Source organism: Orcinus orca, chromosome X (genome assembly GCF_937001465.1).
Source record: "Orcinus orca chromosome X, mOrcOrc1.1, whole genome shotgun sequence".
NCBI lineage: Eukaryota > Metazoa > Chordata > Mammalia > Artiodactyla > Delphinidae > Orcinus > Orcinus orca.
The window spans coordinates 18,430,786-18,448,077 of record NC_064580.1 but is presented as its reverse complement, the minus strand read 5'-3'; the positions used below and the strand labels follow the sequence as shown (position 1 = coordinate 18,448,077).

The 17,292-nt window shown below is 34.4% G+C and overlaps 1 protein-coding gene across 11 annotated transcripts in view; it reads right to left on the bottom strand.

Moving 5' to 3' along the window:
* Window positions 1-17,292, bottom strand: part of CNKSR2 (connector enhancer of kinase suppressor of Ras 2) — a 258,260-nt gene that overhangs the window by 194,259 nt on the left and 46,709 nt on the right. For all 11 annotated transcript variants that reach the window (XM_049704702.1, XM_049704705.1, XM_049704701.1 and 8 more), the window contains 2 exons: window positions 10,541-10,704; window positions 2,473-2,675 (listed from right to left, as the gene is read on the bottom strand). In XM_049704702.1, the coding sequence (XP_049560659.1) occupies window positions 2,473-2,675; window positions 10,541-10,704 (367 nt within the window). The remainder of the gene's footprint in view (window positions 1-2,472; window positions 2,676-10,540; window positions 10,705-17,292) is intronic.

The window sequence follows — 17,292 nt, the reverse complement described above, 5'->3', positions numbered from 1 at the left end:
CAATTATTTACATAGCATTCACACTGTATTAGGTATTATAAGTAATCTACAGATGATTTAAAACATAAAGGAGGATGTGCGTAGGTTACATGCAAATACTGTCATTTTATATAAGGGACTTGAGAATCCTCAGGTTTTGGTATCTGAGGGGGTGCTGGGCAGGTAATGAGGGACAAATATTCCTGAAACAACCTCTTAACTGGTTTCCTTTCTTCCAGCCTTATTCTTTCCCTAATCTTTCCCAACATTATAGCGCAAGTAATCTTCAAAATTCAAAGGTCTGAACACAACAGTGACCCTAAACAGCTCCCCATTGCCTTCAGCATAAAGTCCAAATGCCTTAAAATGACAAAGAATTCTTTTTCTCCTTCTTCTTTCCTTTTTAAAACTAAAGCTGTTAAAGCATAATCATTATAGACAAGCCAGCCCGGAGCTGAACTTTCCTGAGAAAAATCTTCAAAATATAAACTTCAGTTTCTTTTTAAAATTTACAGTCTCAGCAGAAGATTTTAAAGTCATCACAAAGTTGTCTCTTTTCCTTCTAAGTATATATTTTATTTTTATAATCAAAATGTTAAATGGCCTTTGATTTAATGATCACCATAGGTAGTATGATATAACACAAAATAAGCATTGTGAGAACCTTTGCAGCAATGGAAGCCAAACAGATGATTTAAATTATTTCCTTCAGACTTTTTGTCACATTTTCTCTTTCGATGAAACAAACGCAAAATACCATTGATTGACTGCAGGGATTACTATGTATGTGTGTGTACGCTCATGTGTGTTTGTAGATGAACTGGCATTTACTAAGGACATCTTATTAGATGATAAAAATAATGCCACCATAAAAAATTATATAATACAATAAAATCAGAAACCACTATATAGTGTTCTAGAAGCCATTATGTGATTTTATAAACAGCCATACCTGCCAAATATAAATATCAAGGCTGAGCTAATTTACAATTATAGGACAGGTGATAGTTATAAGAAGATATAACTAAAATCAAATATATTTTCTATAAGTTTCTGATTACTGAGAAGCCTCCTGAAACAAATATATTACGTTACTTAAGGATAAGCCATATTTTAAATATATTTACTTACTGACCATTATACTACTTGTAGAATTTACATGTTTAAACAGCAATTACTTCATACAATGGATAAATGTGGTTTAAACAATTATGAGAATTTTCATGATGTCATAATATAAGAGAAATATGCTGTCCACCGATTAATTATCAAAAAGCTAATAATTACAGCTTAGTGTTCAGATTTGGATTTAGTATTGTCATGTTATATGTTATTAGTAATATATATAAATTTAGACAATATAGAATTAAGTAAAATTACCTTAACTTTTACCTTAGACATACAAATACTTTGTTTTTAATATAAAGTCTCATATTTTTAAAAAGCCAAAATATAATACAGTTGAACTTCAAACAAAGAGAGGGTTAGGGGTGCCAGCCCCACAGTCGAAAAGTCATGTGTAACTTTATAGTCAGCCCTCCAAATCCACAGATTCAACCAATGGATGGTTATGTTCATATAGTAATGTGGTGCGTATTTATTGAAAAAACTCTGTATATAAGCGGACCCATGCAGTTCAAACCCATGTTGTTCAAGGGTCACTGCGTATATATGTGTATATATATGTATATGTATGTAAATTCTACTGACATTTATTCAAGAAAGAATTCTAGTAAAATTCTATATATCAGAATTTCTTATAAGAGACAAAATGTTTTTTAAGATTTGATTATTTAACCATCATAACACAGCACATGTCCCCTACAAAAAAATTTTCAAAAATGAAAGAGCTTATTTAGTATTTTTTAAATAGTTGTAATGTTTTACCATTAAAATGTTTAATCACATATACAATTTTAATCTAACTTTTTTCATTTTATATTATGAAAACTTTTATGTGTTCCAAGACAAATGAAACTTAACTAAATTAGCAAAAAAAGGACCAAAATTGTTTTTATAATATCCAAAATTGACTGTGCAATGTGAATAATAATAAAGAATAAATAAGGCAAAGGTAATGAGACATACAGTGCATGCTATGAAAGTGTCAGTGTCTAATTACCCATTTAAAACAATAAATAGAATACTGATGGTCACTTCCTTAAATATGACCAATGAATGAAAAGAATACAGAAAATCAGGAGACAAGGTAGTATTATAAATCTTGTTATGACAGCCAAAAATGATTTTCCTTATAGAGCAGCAAGTGTATTTTGAAACTGTCAGGGACTAATTATTGATTAGCTACTTGGATATAAAATTTTGCAAACAGTATCTCTTTGATGATATGCTTATATTGTGGTAAATCATAATTAGGCATTTGTTAATATTCCTCGTACTTATCTAATCCTTTCACAAGAAAAAAATGAAATAACGTTATATTCACACTGATGCCTGAGGAGGATAACTTATGAAACACATGAAAGATTTTACCTGTCCAACCAGGCAAGCAGACTCTTGGCTGCTCCAATCAGATCCACAACCGAAGTCAGAAAATCATTTGGCAATTTTCGGCTGGTTCTCCCATCATAATGGCCACTCCTTCTCCTCCCTGTTATAAAATTCTGTAGATTTTTGGCAGATGCATTCAACTTGTGAGAAAGGGTTTTTAGATTTTCTGTTTCCAAGCCATAATTCTGAAATATAAAAAGACAGAGAACAAATATACTTAAAGTCAATATTTTATTCATTCGTTAAAACATTTACTGAGTACTTTACTATATGTACAGGCAGTGGAACAAATATTAAGAGTTACACATAAATAAGATAGGATTCCTGGCCTAGCAGAACCCATAGTCAAATGAGGATTTGGGGAAACATCAGATAAACAAATTACAAGAAAATGTGTAAGTGCTAATATGAACATGGAAAGATGAGGGCATTCTATCTTGGAATTATGCCACCCAAGACAGAAAGATTATAAGGACTCATAAGCAGTTTCTTTTTTAACCCAAACCTAAGTTCATTTACTTGTGAAATTCATTATTATCAACCATTATTTTTGAGTATCTATTCTATTAGCATATGCATAGTCATGAATGTAGGCACTAGGAAAAATTCTGCTTCCCCCAAATGAGAAAGTAAGTACAATCCAACAATAAAATGAAATAGCAAAAAATAAATCACATACAATATAACTTTTCTTCTGTGTCCTCTTCATAATGACTCACATAAGAAGTTTCTTTTATGATATGGTATACCAGGAAAACCTCTGCATCCTCAGGGAAACCAATATACTTTCTCCTTTTTATAATACAAATTATAAAACTAAACTTATTTATAATTTTGTCATGGTTGCATTAGCTCACAGTCAAATATGAAGCACATCTAAAGAAATCATAATGACTTTTTGGTAAGTATAATTGTTCTTCTTTTCCTTGGTCTCACTTTTCAATTTCTATTAATATATATTATTTCACCCTAAATGTTTTATCTATAAATTATTGCAAAAAGGATTTATATGAATAAATACAAATAAACTTTTTTTTACCATATGCAATAGGAAAATATTGTCGGATCCCCTCAAATGAACTTTAGGGAAAGATTTCACAAGTCACAATTAATTTTAAAACAGATAATTGTGAGTTGTTAACCTGATCAGAGGATGACCTTGATCAAAGTACTTAGCAGCATGTACGTTACTGTCATGTGTAAAATTAAAAGTATTATTAACTTACAGAAAAGCATAAAACCCAAAGAATGTAAGATAGCCTCTGAGGCCCAAATAAATTCTAAGTTTGATTTATCCCCTCCTTTTACAGTTAAGTAAAGTGAGACACAGGGAGATATTTTGATTTGCTTAGAGCTCAGAGCTTGGAGTAGACAGAAATCAGAATGGGACTACAAGCCCCCAGGCCACCTGTGAGGAAATACCTCTACCCCCACTCCTTAGCACCAATAATCTATTCCTGTTCAAGCAGAGTAGTAGAAACAAGTGAAACAAAATGGAAGAAAATACTGGGGGAAATGAAAAAGGGAAGAAAATGGCACAATGAATTTAGCTATATTATCAAGTCAACAATCACTGGGTAGCTAGTTTATATGAAATTTAGGTTTATTCTTTCTATTTAAGAAAAGAAATAACTTAGAGGAGAAAGAAGGAGGGCGTAGAGGAAGATTTGGATGCATAAACATTAATAGCAAGTTATGTATGTTACCACTAAAGATTTAATAGTGATAAAAATCTGATTGTTCTTTGCTGAGAATTTACATTTTTACTAAAAGAACACTGTTTTGGAGCCACGGATTTGTTTTTTAAAAAACATAGTATATTATATATTCACCGCTAAATTTGAATTGCAATCGTCTCTCAAGTTAAAAGGTTTGGTTTACACAAATAAAACAACATTCTATTCAAATTATATTGCATCTGAGCATGGATTATTTGTGAAACATTTGGGAGATTTTATCCAGCACGTATCCTCTTATAAGAGATATTCTCTAATGACTAGATAATGACTAGATAACTTATATCAACTAAACTGAAAATGATACTTCTGAAGTACTTGAAAGTATTTTCAGAAGTTTTTCCCTGTGTTAAAGCATTTTCCCTTAAGTACAACAGTGTCTGCCCTTTTCATTTTTGTGTATTAATGATTTTAATGAGAAAATATTTGTTTACAAACAAATTATAAAAATTTCTCAGAGAAACTCAAATTTAAATAGTTTATTAGTGAGGAACCTAATCAGTCAACCTGGTAACATAACTTGCACTCTGTAGCCAGTAGCCCCGACAAAAGATTCATTTAAATTATCTCTTCTTATATTACCATCTCAAATATTTTATTAGAAAAGGTAAAAATGATTTTAAAAGAATACAGATCTTCTCATAAAAATCTGAAGGCAAAGTAAAAATACTTTGAAGATTCCAAAATTTAAGATAGCATTACATTAAAAAAAATACAACTCAAGAATTAGAGAATAGAAAAATCTTCTGGACAAAACCTGGTAAGATACCCTGAGGTCTCCTAACTTGGAAGCCTACTAAATAAATACCCTGTATGGAGGAATTTCAGGTAAAAAATACAGGCCACAGAGGAATCCAGTAGCGAGAAGAGACAAAAAATGCGTAGTAGAGGAAATTCTTAAAACTTATTCTAGTTAACAAATATAACTAGTTAAATCAATAATTCAAAAGCATTTAAGAATTCTAGAAGAGTACAAAAATAGGTTAGAAGCTTCTCTGTATATAACAGTGTCTGTGTGATACTATTTGAACAAAAGAGATGGATTAGTTGATCTCTCAAGTTAATTTTCATCATCACAGTTCTCAGTTCTAAGTAGCTCAAAATCAATTACTGACAACACAGAGATATCTTTTTGCGTTTTCCTTCATGAAAGTGGACGGTTTGTTGTGACTCACTAAGTCACCAGTAAATCACACTCCCCTGCCTACCATGTAAAGAAGCAACAAGTATATGAAGCACCCCTTTGCTTTGGGCCAAAGGTATGCAGATGAGAAGTACTGTCTCAACTTTTTAAAAATGCAGGTTTATTCACTACAGACTTGCTTTTTACTGGATATGCATGGGACAACTAGGCATTACTATTGGTACAGAAAGGACTACATCAAGTAAACAAAAGCTTGGACATGAAATGTACTTAGCGATTTTCTTTATCCTATATGTTACCTATGTGGTCAGTAACATTCATGCCAGGAACCAGGTGTGACTCCACACTGATTCAACATAGCCAGTCTAATCTTAAGGAACTGATGCTAAGTTTCTACTGTTCTTCTCTCAGTTATACGCATGCAAAAGCACATGAAAGAAAGAAACAACATTTGAGAAAATCGAGCTGGCTCCCTCACTAGTGGCAAATTCTCACTAAACACTTAACTGGAAATATTGGCACCATGTATTTTACAATGTCAATGCTATTTTATTCAGAGCTCTTAATTTGAATGCATCATGTAGCAGGTGTTTAGGTTTTATAATACTTTGCTTTATAAATATGTGTGAGTCCTAAAAAGATTGCTTTAATGAATTTTTTTTAGAAATGAATTATTTTGAGATGAATGAACCAAGCAATTATGTTGCAAAGAAACAAATCCTAGCAATGGCAGGCATCAATTTTTTCCTACAAAATACCTATTACATGAAAAGTATATGAAGAATGAAATGCAAACTGTTCTTATCCTGTCATAAATGATTCACTTGTACTTCTCAATAAAAGGTGCACTGTCAAAACATAAATTAAGGGCTATACATTAAACTATATGTATTTTATTTATGCTTTACTATTTTAGTTAATACAAGGTGCTCTCTATTGAAGCACACCAAATGGTAGCATAACAGCTTGAAAGAGTTAATATAACTCCAAATCATGAAAAGCTTATTTCTTTCTAGGATAACATGGTACAAACAGTATAGTTGGTGCTTAATAAATATATGTTGCATGAATGAACAAGTTACTAAATAAACCTTTGATTTTCAACAGCTGCCATAACATTTATTCCCCATCAGGACTAATTTCAAGACAAGGCAGATGAAAATATTCCACTGCTCAAGAAAAACAAAGGAATTTGGTAATTTTTCTGTGTCTTCCTTATTTTAGGAACAGAAACTTCAGAGTCTGAGGCTGTGTCGGCAAGAGAAAAAAATTACAGTTCTCTGGAGAAAGGCAGATAACTTCATTCAGTAAGATAACATTAATTGAATATCCTCTACTTGCTAATCACTAGGCAGAAAGCATATCAAGGACCAAAAAACCTAAGCAAAGAATTATAATGTGATACAAAGTGTAAGGTGACATTCTTCCCATCACTTCCCACTCTGCAGCAGCTAAATCAAAATTCTTATTTTTCTCTGATCACTGCATACTCTTTCACAATTCTGTCTTTACACATATTTCTTCTGCCTAGATAACTTTTCTCCAACTTTTTTATCTGGCAAACATTTACGCATCCTGCAAGTCCCAATGCAAATCCCACTTACAGTTCCTGGATCCCTCAGTAGTGTTCACCATCTCCTTCTGCACTCCCCTGGGATTTTAAAAATAAATCTATATTATCTTTTAATGACTGTTGTCTTTACTGGACTGTATACATCTTAAGAGCACAGACTATGCCTTTTTAATCTTTGTATTCCCTGTGGTAGCACTGTATGAGTATGAATATATAATTGTTAAAAGAATAAATAAATACAGTAGATGTAGGAAAAAGTAGAAGAGTCAGTAGAGACATTACAGTTTTGAAGAGACAAAACATAGTTCCCCATTGCCGACAGCACAACTCCTGATGCTCAGCTTGCTGAAGAGGGATGTCACCTCCTGATTTTATAACGGCATGTAGAAGTAAATCAGAATTCACTGCTCAGAAATTTGCTTTATATTCACTGGAAAACATCTGGTGCATAAACTGTAAGATATGTGCACTTTTAACATGTTGATGTATAGCCATTAGGAAGCAGTGAAAAGGAAGTTTAATATTTGACCTCCTTGGGGAATAAACATAGAAAGAATGAATTTAATGTTTTGATTTACTTTTTCCCAAGAAAATGATGCAACACTATGCTGCTTAAATCCAGAACTGCTCGGCAGTGGTCTGTATCTCTGATACCATCCTTTTAAGTAAGTCTAGGTCAGCAGAGCTTATCCCAGGCCAAACTCCAAAGTCTACAGGTCTAGACTATCTGTAGGTAGTACCGTAATCACCAATCTTACTTCCTTCTTCAAAGTGGCAGGGTGGAGCTCAGCATGTGAGTGGTTCATCTAAGAGAAGCCCTGCTTATGACACATACACTCTAGACTTCAAGCTGTGACACACTCAACTTTACTATTATAGAAGATGTGGCAAATAGGGGACTTCTAGGTCAGATACCCATCTCCAAGCCACTTATATTGTACCTTCATAGCGATTCTGACTCATATTTGGAGACCAGTATGCAAAAACACTGTGGACTCTTACCTTACCCTGAGTACTAGCTTTTATTTCAGGCATGATTTCTGCAATCTGATTCAGATACGGGAGAGTGCAAGTGCATGCTCTGGTCTGAATTAATTTCTTTTATCTCAGGAATAAGGAAACAAGAAGATCCCCAAATTATCATGTGAAAAATATGTCAAGTCTCTTTCATCACCACTTTCAAAAAACGTTTATTCAGCATCTACTATTGCCAGGCATTTGTGCTACACACTAGGTGTTCAATAAGCAATGTCACTTTTCCCACATAGCTTGTAGTCTAGCAGAAGAAACAGACATTAAACTAATAAATACACACACAAGTATATAATTATGAAATGAGATGAGGGTTAAGAAAGAGAGGAAGAGTGGGGGGCCAATTTTAGACCAGGCCAGGGTGAGGGAGTGATCAGGCAATATCTCTGAGGAAAGGACAATTAGGGTTAGACTGAAATGTGTAAGTGGGAGGTACTATTCAACCAATCTGGTTTCAGATTCTTCAAAAACTATTTTCAATCAGTTCTTTTCCCCTTGCTTATTCTATTGGCTTTTAGTGAAATTTGATGACATTATTGGTGTTCCTTAATGAAAATAACAGTTCCCATTGCTTCTGTGACAACTCTTTCATAGTTGTCTTCATGCTTCTCTGACTACTCCGTAAGTCTCCTCTGAAGGCTACCCTTCTTCCTTCCCAGCTGGAGTGTCAAGTTGTGTCCTTTGTTCTTTATATTCTACAGGCCCTTCCTGGGTGATCTCTCTATCTATGGATTCAATCCCTATATACTTGAGACTCCCAAATCTCTATCTTCAGCCACTTCTTAGCTCTAAATTCAGAAATTCAATTGTCTGATGAGTATTTCTTTCTGGATAACACAGAGATGCCTCAAATTCAACAAATCCAAAACTCAATTTATATTCCCTCCTAAATCTATTCTTGCTGCTATTGCCTATCTTCATTATTGGAAGATCTTCTACTCTATCTCTGCAGCAAATAAGATGGAATCTTCCTCAGCTTCCTTTATCTCACTCACTACTCCTAGTCACCAGATCTTCTGTATTCTTGTTGCACATCCTTAGTTTAAGCCCTATTCATAGCCTAAGTAGATTATTTTAAACATCTCCTAATTGTTCCCCTGTCTTCACTCTATGTCCAATCCACTCCACCCTTTTCACCACCATCAGTTACCTTTTTAAAGCAAGTATTTGATCATTCTTGCATAGTCCTCCAGTGCCCAGATGAAGAAGTATTCATCTCTTATCAGGATATTAAGGTACTTTACAGTCTGGCCCTATTCTATCTTTTAAAGCCTAATTTTAGGCCACTATTTCCCACTTATTTTTGGTGGGAAAATAGTTTATCATTTTTCATACACACCAGGCATGCTCCTTATTCTGTGTGCCTGTGTATATGCTGTTTTATCTACCTGGAAATTCCTTCCCTCTGTTCCTCCACCTCTTAGAACACATGCTCATCCTCCACTAGGCTGTTAAAGATCACCTCTTTTGCAATATGAACCCATTTATCTTAGTCAAAACTTCTGTGCCCCTAATACTCAGCCCATACTTTTATTTTAGTAATTATACTATAATATTGTGATTATTTATATGTCACTCTCCCCCCACTAGGCTTTTCAAGATGGCAGGAACTAGAACTTACATCTGTCACACACAGTGCTGACTGTACTGATTACTGAATTACATTTAATTATCTACACATTTATTATTAATCATCTTAATAATAGTGACTACTTAGTGAATGCCTACTGTGTGCCAGGCACAGAATTAGGCACTATTCAAACATTATCTCCTTTGCTTTTCACACCAATACCAAGAGGTAGTTAATATTATCTCTATTTTTTAAAAAAGAACTAAGGCTATGGTGAAATGACTTGCACACAAATGTCAGTAATTGACTGAGTCAAATTTCAATCCCATATTATTATAAGACTCATGTTCTTTTTCACTGTGGCTCTAGCCCCAGTCATGTTAGTGTCATCTTACCTAACATGGGAAAAAAAAGTCTATGTTCCTCTCAGAATATCTAATGTACTATCAGAATCTTGCAGGATTCTTTTCACATTGATTTCCCTTGTCTGACAAGGCACTGCTCTTTTAACACACAAAAGTAGACATATAATGTACAATATTCAATTTTCATTGATGTATACACAAAGAACACTAAAATAATTTAATTATTTTAAGGATGGTTTTTCTAAAATAGGATTACTTAATATTTGGGATACTAAAGCAAAACTTTTAGAAGGAAATGAACTTTATAACTGATTGTATGCAATCGTACATCCCAAATGCTTCTGTGACAACTCCCTTGGTGAGTTTTCAAGTAGTTTTTCAAGTAGTTAAATAAAATGTCACCGATTGAGTTAATAAGCCCCTTTAATTTGTAATTTGGTCCTGCATAGTGCATCAAATTCAATGAAGGAGGAAAATATCACCACATCCAGTTGGCTGATAATGAGGGGATCTTTTTTTTCTGCTTGAAGGAGAAGAAACAAAAAAATTTTAAGGAAAAAATTTTTAAAGGAAAGAAAACAGGAAAGAAAAGCAAAGTTTCCCTTCCCACCAGTTTTATGATGTCCTTACCAGTGCACACAGAAGGTCAACCGCTTCCAAGATCAGTTCCTGATGGCCGATGCGGCTGACCCCCAGATCCTCTAGCTCCTGATGTGTAATGCGCAGCAGCTGGTCTCCACTGATCTTCTCCCTCTCAAAGTTCTTAATATACTGCTGCAAACAGTCATCAAGACCTGCAAAAGAAAAATACGGAAGACCAGAATGAAGAAAAAAAGAGAGTTGAACCAAACAAATTAAAAAAAATAATAAAACAAGCATTAACTCCTACCCAGTCACAAGTTAAGTCCATTTCAGCTCTGGACTAGTTCAATCATCCACCTTTCCTCAACCTATATATGGGCTTCACTGGGGAAAAAAAAATCACTTCCTCATATCCCAGCTGTTAGGCTCCTATTTGAATTTTCCTCAGCAGCTACTGCCAGTCTTTACCTCTCTTCTCAGCAGTTCTCTTCGCTGCCTGTTTCTCAAAATGTGCTAATGGGCAGGTTCTCCTACTTCCAAATTTATCTGCACCCCACTCCTCCTTTCTTCTTTCAGAGGGAGAGGTACCCTTCTTTCTATACAAGGCTAATCAATCTTCCTCTGCTCTGGAATCTTCTGCCACCTTAACACTACTTGAACAATTAAAAAATTAAATGCTCTATTTCAACCATTTCTTTCTTATTGACTCCTTTGTTCAAACCTCTGCCATCTTAAAAAAAACAAAATAAAACAAAAACATTTCCTTGATTTCCTTGATCCTGTGTTCGCCACCAGTCTGTTACTCCCTTCAGAACCAAACCCCTTACACCTTTATTTCCTCACCTATAATGCACTCCTTAATCCACCATTATTTGGAATTTACCCAGATCCAAAAATGGAAATCCACAGTGGATACGTTTTTCAAGATTACTCAGGGTACTTCATAAGTGATTGGCCAGGCTACAGATTGGGTGGCTTCAATCACCTATGAAATGACCTGATATAAATGATGAACTGGACTAACAAGATTACTTCTCTCCAGATTTTTAAGTAAGGAATACCAAGAAAATGAGGCAATCACGAAATCTAAAAGGTCTTGATTATATGTCAAGGAGGGAGACGAAAGGCCATAATGGGCAACGATCCAGTTGAAATTATGACAGAGCGGAAATGATAAGCAAGTAGAGAAAGCAGAGACAAGGTTACAACAATTGTGCAAAGGGAAGCAAAGTCCCATAACAGAAATTATGTAGCCACTGAGAGAAGAAAAGAGACACTCCTAAAAGCCACCTGGTTCCTGATAGGATAGTTTAGTACCAGGCCACACATGTCCTTATTGTCTTTTCAAACTTTCTTGAAGTAACTTGAGTTACCCTGTAGTCTCTCTACACTACCTTTCTTTCACCTTCCATTGGTATATGCACATCACTCTTTCCTGGTTCTCTCTGTCCATTCGTTCTCTGTACCCTTTCAGGATGTTTTCTCCAACTGTCCTAAAATATTGTTGCTCTCCACTCCAGGGACCCATTCCTGACCCCCTTACCTCTCCTCTTTACATTCTAACTGAACAATCTCATCCATGCCCATGTCTTCAACTGCAATCTAATACCTCATACTTCCATTTCAGATCTCTCTCATGAATGCCAGACCTACAAATCTACACATCGTAACATGCCACAACACAACTCATTTTCCCCTCCAGAGGAGTCTCTGCTGCATTCACTGTCTCAATGAATGGCACCACCATCTATCCCAGTATAAAGACTAAATACATGGGAGCCATCTTAGATTTATCTATCTTCCTTATATCCCTGCATCCAACCAATCTCCATGTCTGAACAATTGGTCCTCCGAAACATCATTTATATATATATATATCCTTTCCTCTCGTTCTCCACTGCCATCTTTCTAAATCAGGCCACAAACAGTTGGCCTAAAACAGTTTTACAGTTTTCCTGCTGCTAGTCATTATCCTCTCCATCTTCCCCAACATAAAAATTCCGATATCATTCTCTACCTCAAAAATGTTCACACAGCAAGATCCTTTTTGACCCACCTCCTAGAGAAATGGAAACAAAAACAAAAATAAACAAATGGGACCTAATGAAACTTAAAAGCTTTTGCACAGCAAAGGAAACCATAAACAACATGAAAAGACAACCCTCAGAATGGGAGAAAATATCTGCAAATGAATCAAGTGACAAAGGATTAATCTCCAAAATATACAAGCAGCTCATGCAGCTCAATATCAAAAAAACAAACAACCCAATCCAAAAATGGGCAGAAGACCTAAATAGACATTCCTCCAAAGAAGATATACAGACTGCCAACAAACACATGAAAGGATGCTCAACATCATTAATTATTAGAGAAATGCAAATCAAAACTACAATGAGGTATCAACTCACACTGGTCAGAATGGCCATCATCAAAAAAATCTCCAAACATTAAAATCTGGAGAGGGTGTGGAGAAAAGGGAACCCTCTTGCACTGTTGGTGAGAATGTAAATTGATATAGCCACTATGGAGAACAGTACGGAGGTTCCTTAAAAAACTAAAAATAGAACTACCATACAACCCAGCAATCCCACTACTGGGCATATACCCTGAGAAAACCATAATTCAAAAAGAGTCAAGTACCACTATGTTCATTGCAGCTCTATTTACAATAGCAAGGACATGGAAGCAACCTAAGTGTCCATCAACGGATGAATGGATAAAGAAGATGTGGCACATATATACAATGGAATATTACTCAGCCATAGAAAGAAACGAAATTGAGTTATTTGTAGTGAGGTGGATGGACCTAGAGTCTGTCATACAGAGTGAAGTAAGTCAGAAAGAGAAAAACAAATATAGTATGCTAACACATATATATGGAATCTAAAAAAAAATGGTTCTGAAGAACCTAGGGGGAGGACAGGAATAAAGACACAGATGTAGAGAATGGACTTGAGGACACGGGGAGGGGTAAGGGTAAGCTGGGGCGAAGTGAGAGAGTGGCATGGACATGGACATATATACACTACCAAATGTAAAATAGATAGCTAGTGGGAAGCAGCCGCATAGCACAGGGAAATCAGCTTGCTGCTTTGTGACCACCCAGAAGGGTGAGATAGGGTGGGATGGAGACGCAAGAGGGAGGAGATATGGGGATATATGTACATGTATAGCTGATTCACTTCGTTATAAAGCAGAAACTAACCATTGTAAAGCAATTATACTCCAAAAAAGATGTTAAAAAATGTTCATTGTTTCCTCATATTTATGACAGAACAAAATCTGAACTACTTTATATAGTGTTCAAGGCCCTCCCTGACCTGGACCTTGCCTTCCTATACAGACTCATTTCAGACACCGTCCACACTTCCCAATCTACCACTCTACAGACCTCCATCACAACAATGCCCACATTATAATTCTTTGTTCCCATGTCTGTGTGCCCAACAAATAGACTGGAAATTCCTTGAAGCTGGGCACTGTGTCTTCTGAATTTGGAGAACCCAGGGCTTAGAGCACAGTGACTGACACTGACTAATGCTCAATAAGTGTAAACTGAATAAATTAATAGACATTTAATTTTATGCTATATAACCTGGTCAGAGCAAAAAGGGAACTATTTTTTCTTTTTTTAAAAAATTTCTTTGGAGTATAGTTAATTTACAATGTTGTGCTAGTTTCAGGAAAAAAGGAACATTTTAAATAAGAGCTAAATCTAAAATTAGAGGGGCAAAAGAACGTTTGGTACATGGCATTTTGAAGCACTCATGTCTTGATACACTGCAGAATAATATGAGATAGACTGTTATTATTTTGAGTTGATTTTTCTTACAATTCCTCTATGTAAAGGAATGATAAAGGATTTCCTAGGGCATCAAAGACAGCATCATTATTAAGGTTACAGACCAAGTCACATACTAACTGGCCAGGTAGAAATAAGGAAGAGAGACTTATCCTGTATCACCTTAATTGCTGCCTAATTTAATTATCAAGGTATATTAGCCCATAATATAGGAAGTATCTTGGCTCCTCTATTTAAAATGTAAAATATATGGCAAATATGCAGCTAGGGTATTATAATACAATCACAATAATGTCACTTTATGTCAATATATGTATTTATGAACCATATGAACGATATATTTTTTTTTCTCAACTGAATTATAAGTAATCAATGACCTTATAATATTTTAGAGTTGTTGTTTTGACTGAAAGGTCAAAAGCAACACCTCACATCTGTGTATGGAGAAAATATGGTCCAGAAAGAGTAACCTACAAAAATCACAAAAATGAATACATTACAAAATTGGACTAAAGGTCTGAACCTCATGATTCTAGGATCTATGCAACACATATGTGATCATTTAAACTCCCGTCACTCATACACTGTTTTATTTAAAGTAGAACTATACCATTTTCAAGAAGGAGAAGTTCTTTAGTGATTATGTGTCTAGTCTTCAACACTGTAACATTTATTAAGTAGATAAAATGAGAACTAATATATACCAGATTTTTAAAATATTATTATCCATCCCATTTTCCTAAGATTTTAAGCTTTAATGTTGCATGAATTCTTTCCTTAGGTACCACCAAATTTTACCCTCTCTTGTTGATGTTCTAAATAATTATAAGTAAAATTTATAACATCCACATACAAATTCCTACCTATTTGTTCTTAAGAAAATGTACAGAAAGTGCGTTGATCCATACTTTAAACCACACAAATTTACCTTGAAGACAATCATGCACTTTCGTCAACTGAAATATTAAACAAACTATACACTAAAACAATCAAAAGGAAGGCTTGGAATCATTACTATGACATGTCTCTTTCTCAGTAAATTATACTGCTTTCTTCCATCTGCAGGGAAAGGAATGAACATAATCAAAGCTCTAGAAAGAGGTTCCAAAAATAATGAAACATTTACAAAATGATGATGATATCTGAGAGATAGCCTAAGGATGTATAAATTTTCAGTAAACCAATGATATTACAGAAGATGGAGTAAAATAAATACATAAATCCATTATAATGTGGAAGTAGAGTAGAATATACAAATTATTATATTTAACATTCAAAATCTTAAAAACCCACTTAAAATTGACGTTAGAGGATGACTCTATCCCGACTCCAGGAAATTTTACTTTCTACATCATTTTATACACAACACGTGCTCTCATCTAAAAACAGAACACTCTCTGATGTTTATAGCAAAAAAAAAAGGTAATTTCTTTAGAGTTCTATTGCCACTCATGATTCACTGTGAAGAACAAAGATTGACATATGAAGGTTTGTGAGGACCTATGTCCCACTTCTGCAAAATAAGGTTAGGAAGTTATTAAGACAAACATGCATCAGTCCAATATCCTTTTGCTTACTCTAATACATGAATGATAATTCAAGGCAGAATATTTTACTTTTAATCTAGTTTTCGGCCCCCTCGTTTCACTGACACTGCTTTTTGCTAAGATCAACAATGATGGGTAACACCTGATTCAATTGCCCCATTTCCAATCTCAATCTTCCTATAAGCAACTTAGTTCTTTATTTCTACCACCATTTTTCCACTTAGTTCTTTATTTCTACCACCATTTTTCCAGTCTCAGAGCCATTTATGATGACTTCCCAGTTTAATCCCTTATCTTGTCACTTAGTGAGAAACATAATTTATTCATTCAAAATAGCTCTTGCTCTGTCCTTTCATTTCTGATCACACTGTCACCAGCTTACTCACGCTGTATACAGCCTGCCCTGATTCCCAGTTGCTCCCCCGGCATCAGTCTGTCCAGTCTATCACAGTCAGATCTCTAAAAACACTCTTCGATCAAGCCATTTCCTGATTCAAAAACTTCAAGAACCCCTCCTGCCAAAAGGTTAAAATTCAAAGATCTTTAAAAAAATTTTTAACTATTAAAACTTTTTTTTTGGTCCTGGATGTTATTTTGTTAATTGCAACATCTACTATAGAAAATACAAGCATTTTCTATAATATAAACAGCCAGAAAGCTCATATGACCATCTTTTTCTTCTACACATAGGATAGTATAAAATGATAAATGATCTAGCAAAAGATAATTCACATTTAAGATCTTGTGGTACCTCCTAAATCATCTAAAAAGGATGAAATTATATTCAGTAGTGTTTCAGCACTAAGAGAATTTTACTGTATTCTAATTAGTGGAAAACTGACCAAACTACAACAATATATAGGCTACTTAACAGATACCTAGCATATCTAATAAATCAAATTCCTGGAGCATTCTAGAAACATGAGATTTTGCTCTAGAACCCATGCAGATAAAATTTGTTTTAACAATTCCCATATAGTTCTGGGATGATATAGCCATGTAAATTCTTGATCAAATTCAGCAATAAGCTGGCCATCACTCTTACTTAGTAAGTAAAGGTGTATTTACTCTTTGCTCTGCTTTTTACTATATTCAAATTTATATTTTGTTCAACCAAAAAAAATAAGAAAAACTTTTCTTCAAAAGCATTTATGCCACTAGATAATTCTAAATTCCAACAAAAATTATGCAATATCTGCTTTAACAAATGGGAAATAATGTGAACAAGAATAACAAACTGTGGAGCAACCATACCATGGAATACCACTTAGCAATTAAAAAGGAGCTACTGACATACACAATAATTTGGATGGAGCTCAGAGTATTATGCTGAATGAAAATGACCAATCTGAAAGGGGTTACTGAATGATCCAATTTATATTACGTAGTGAAAAAGACAAAACTATTGCAGCAGAAAACAGATCAGTAGTTGCCAAGGATTGGGAATATGA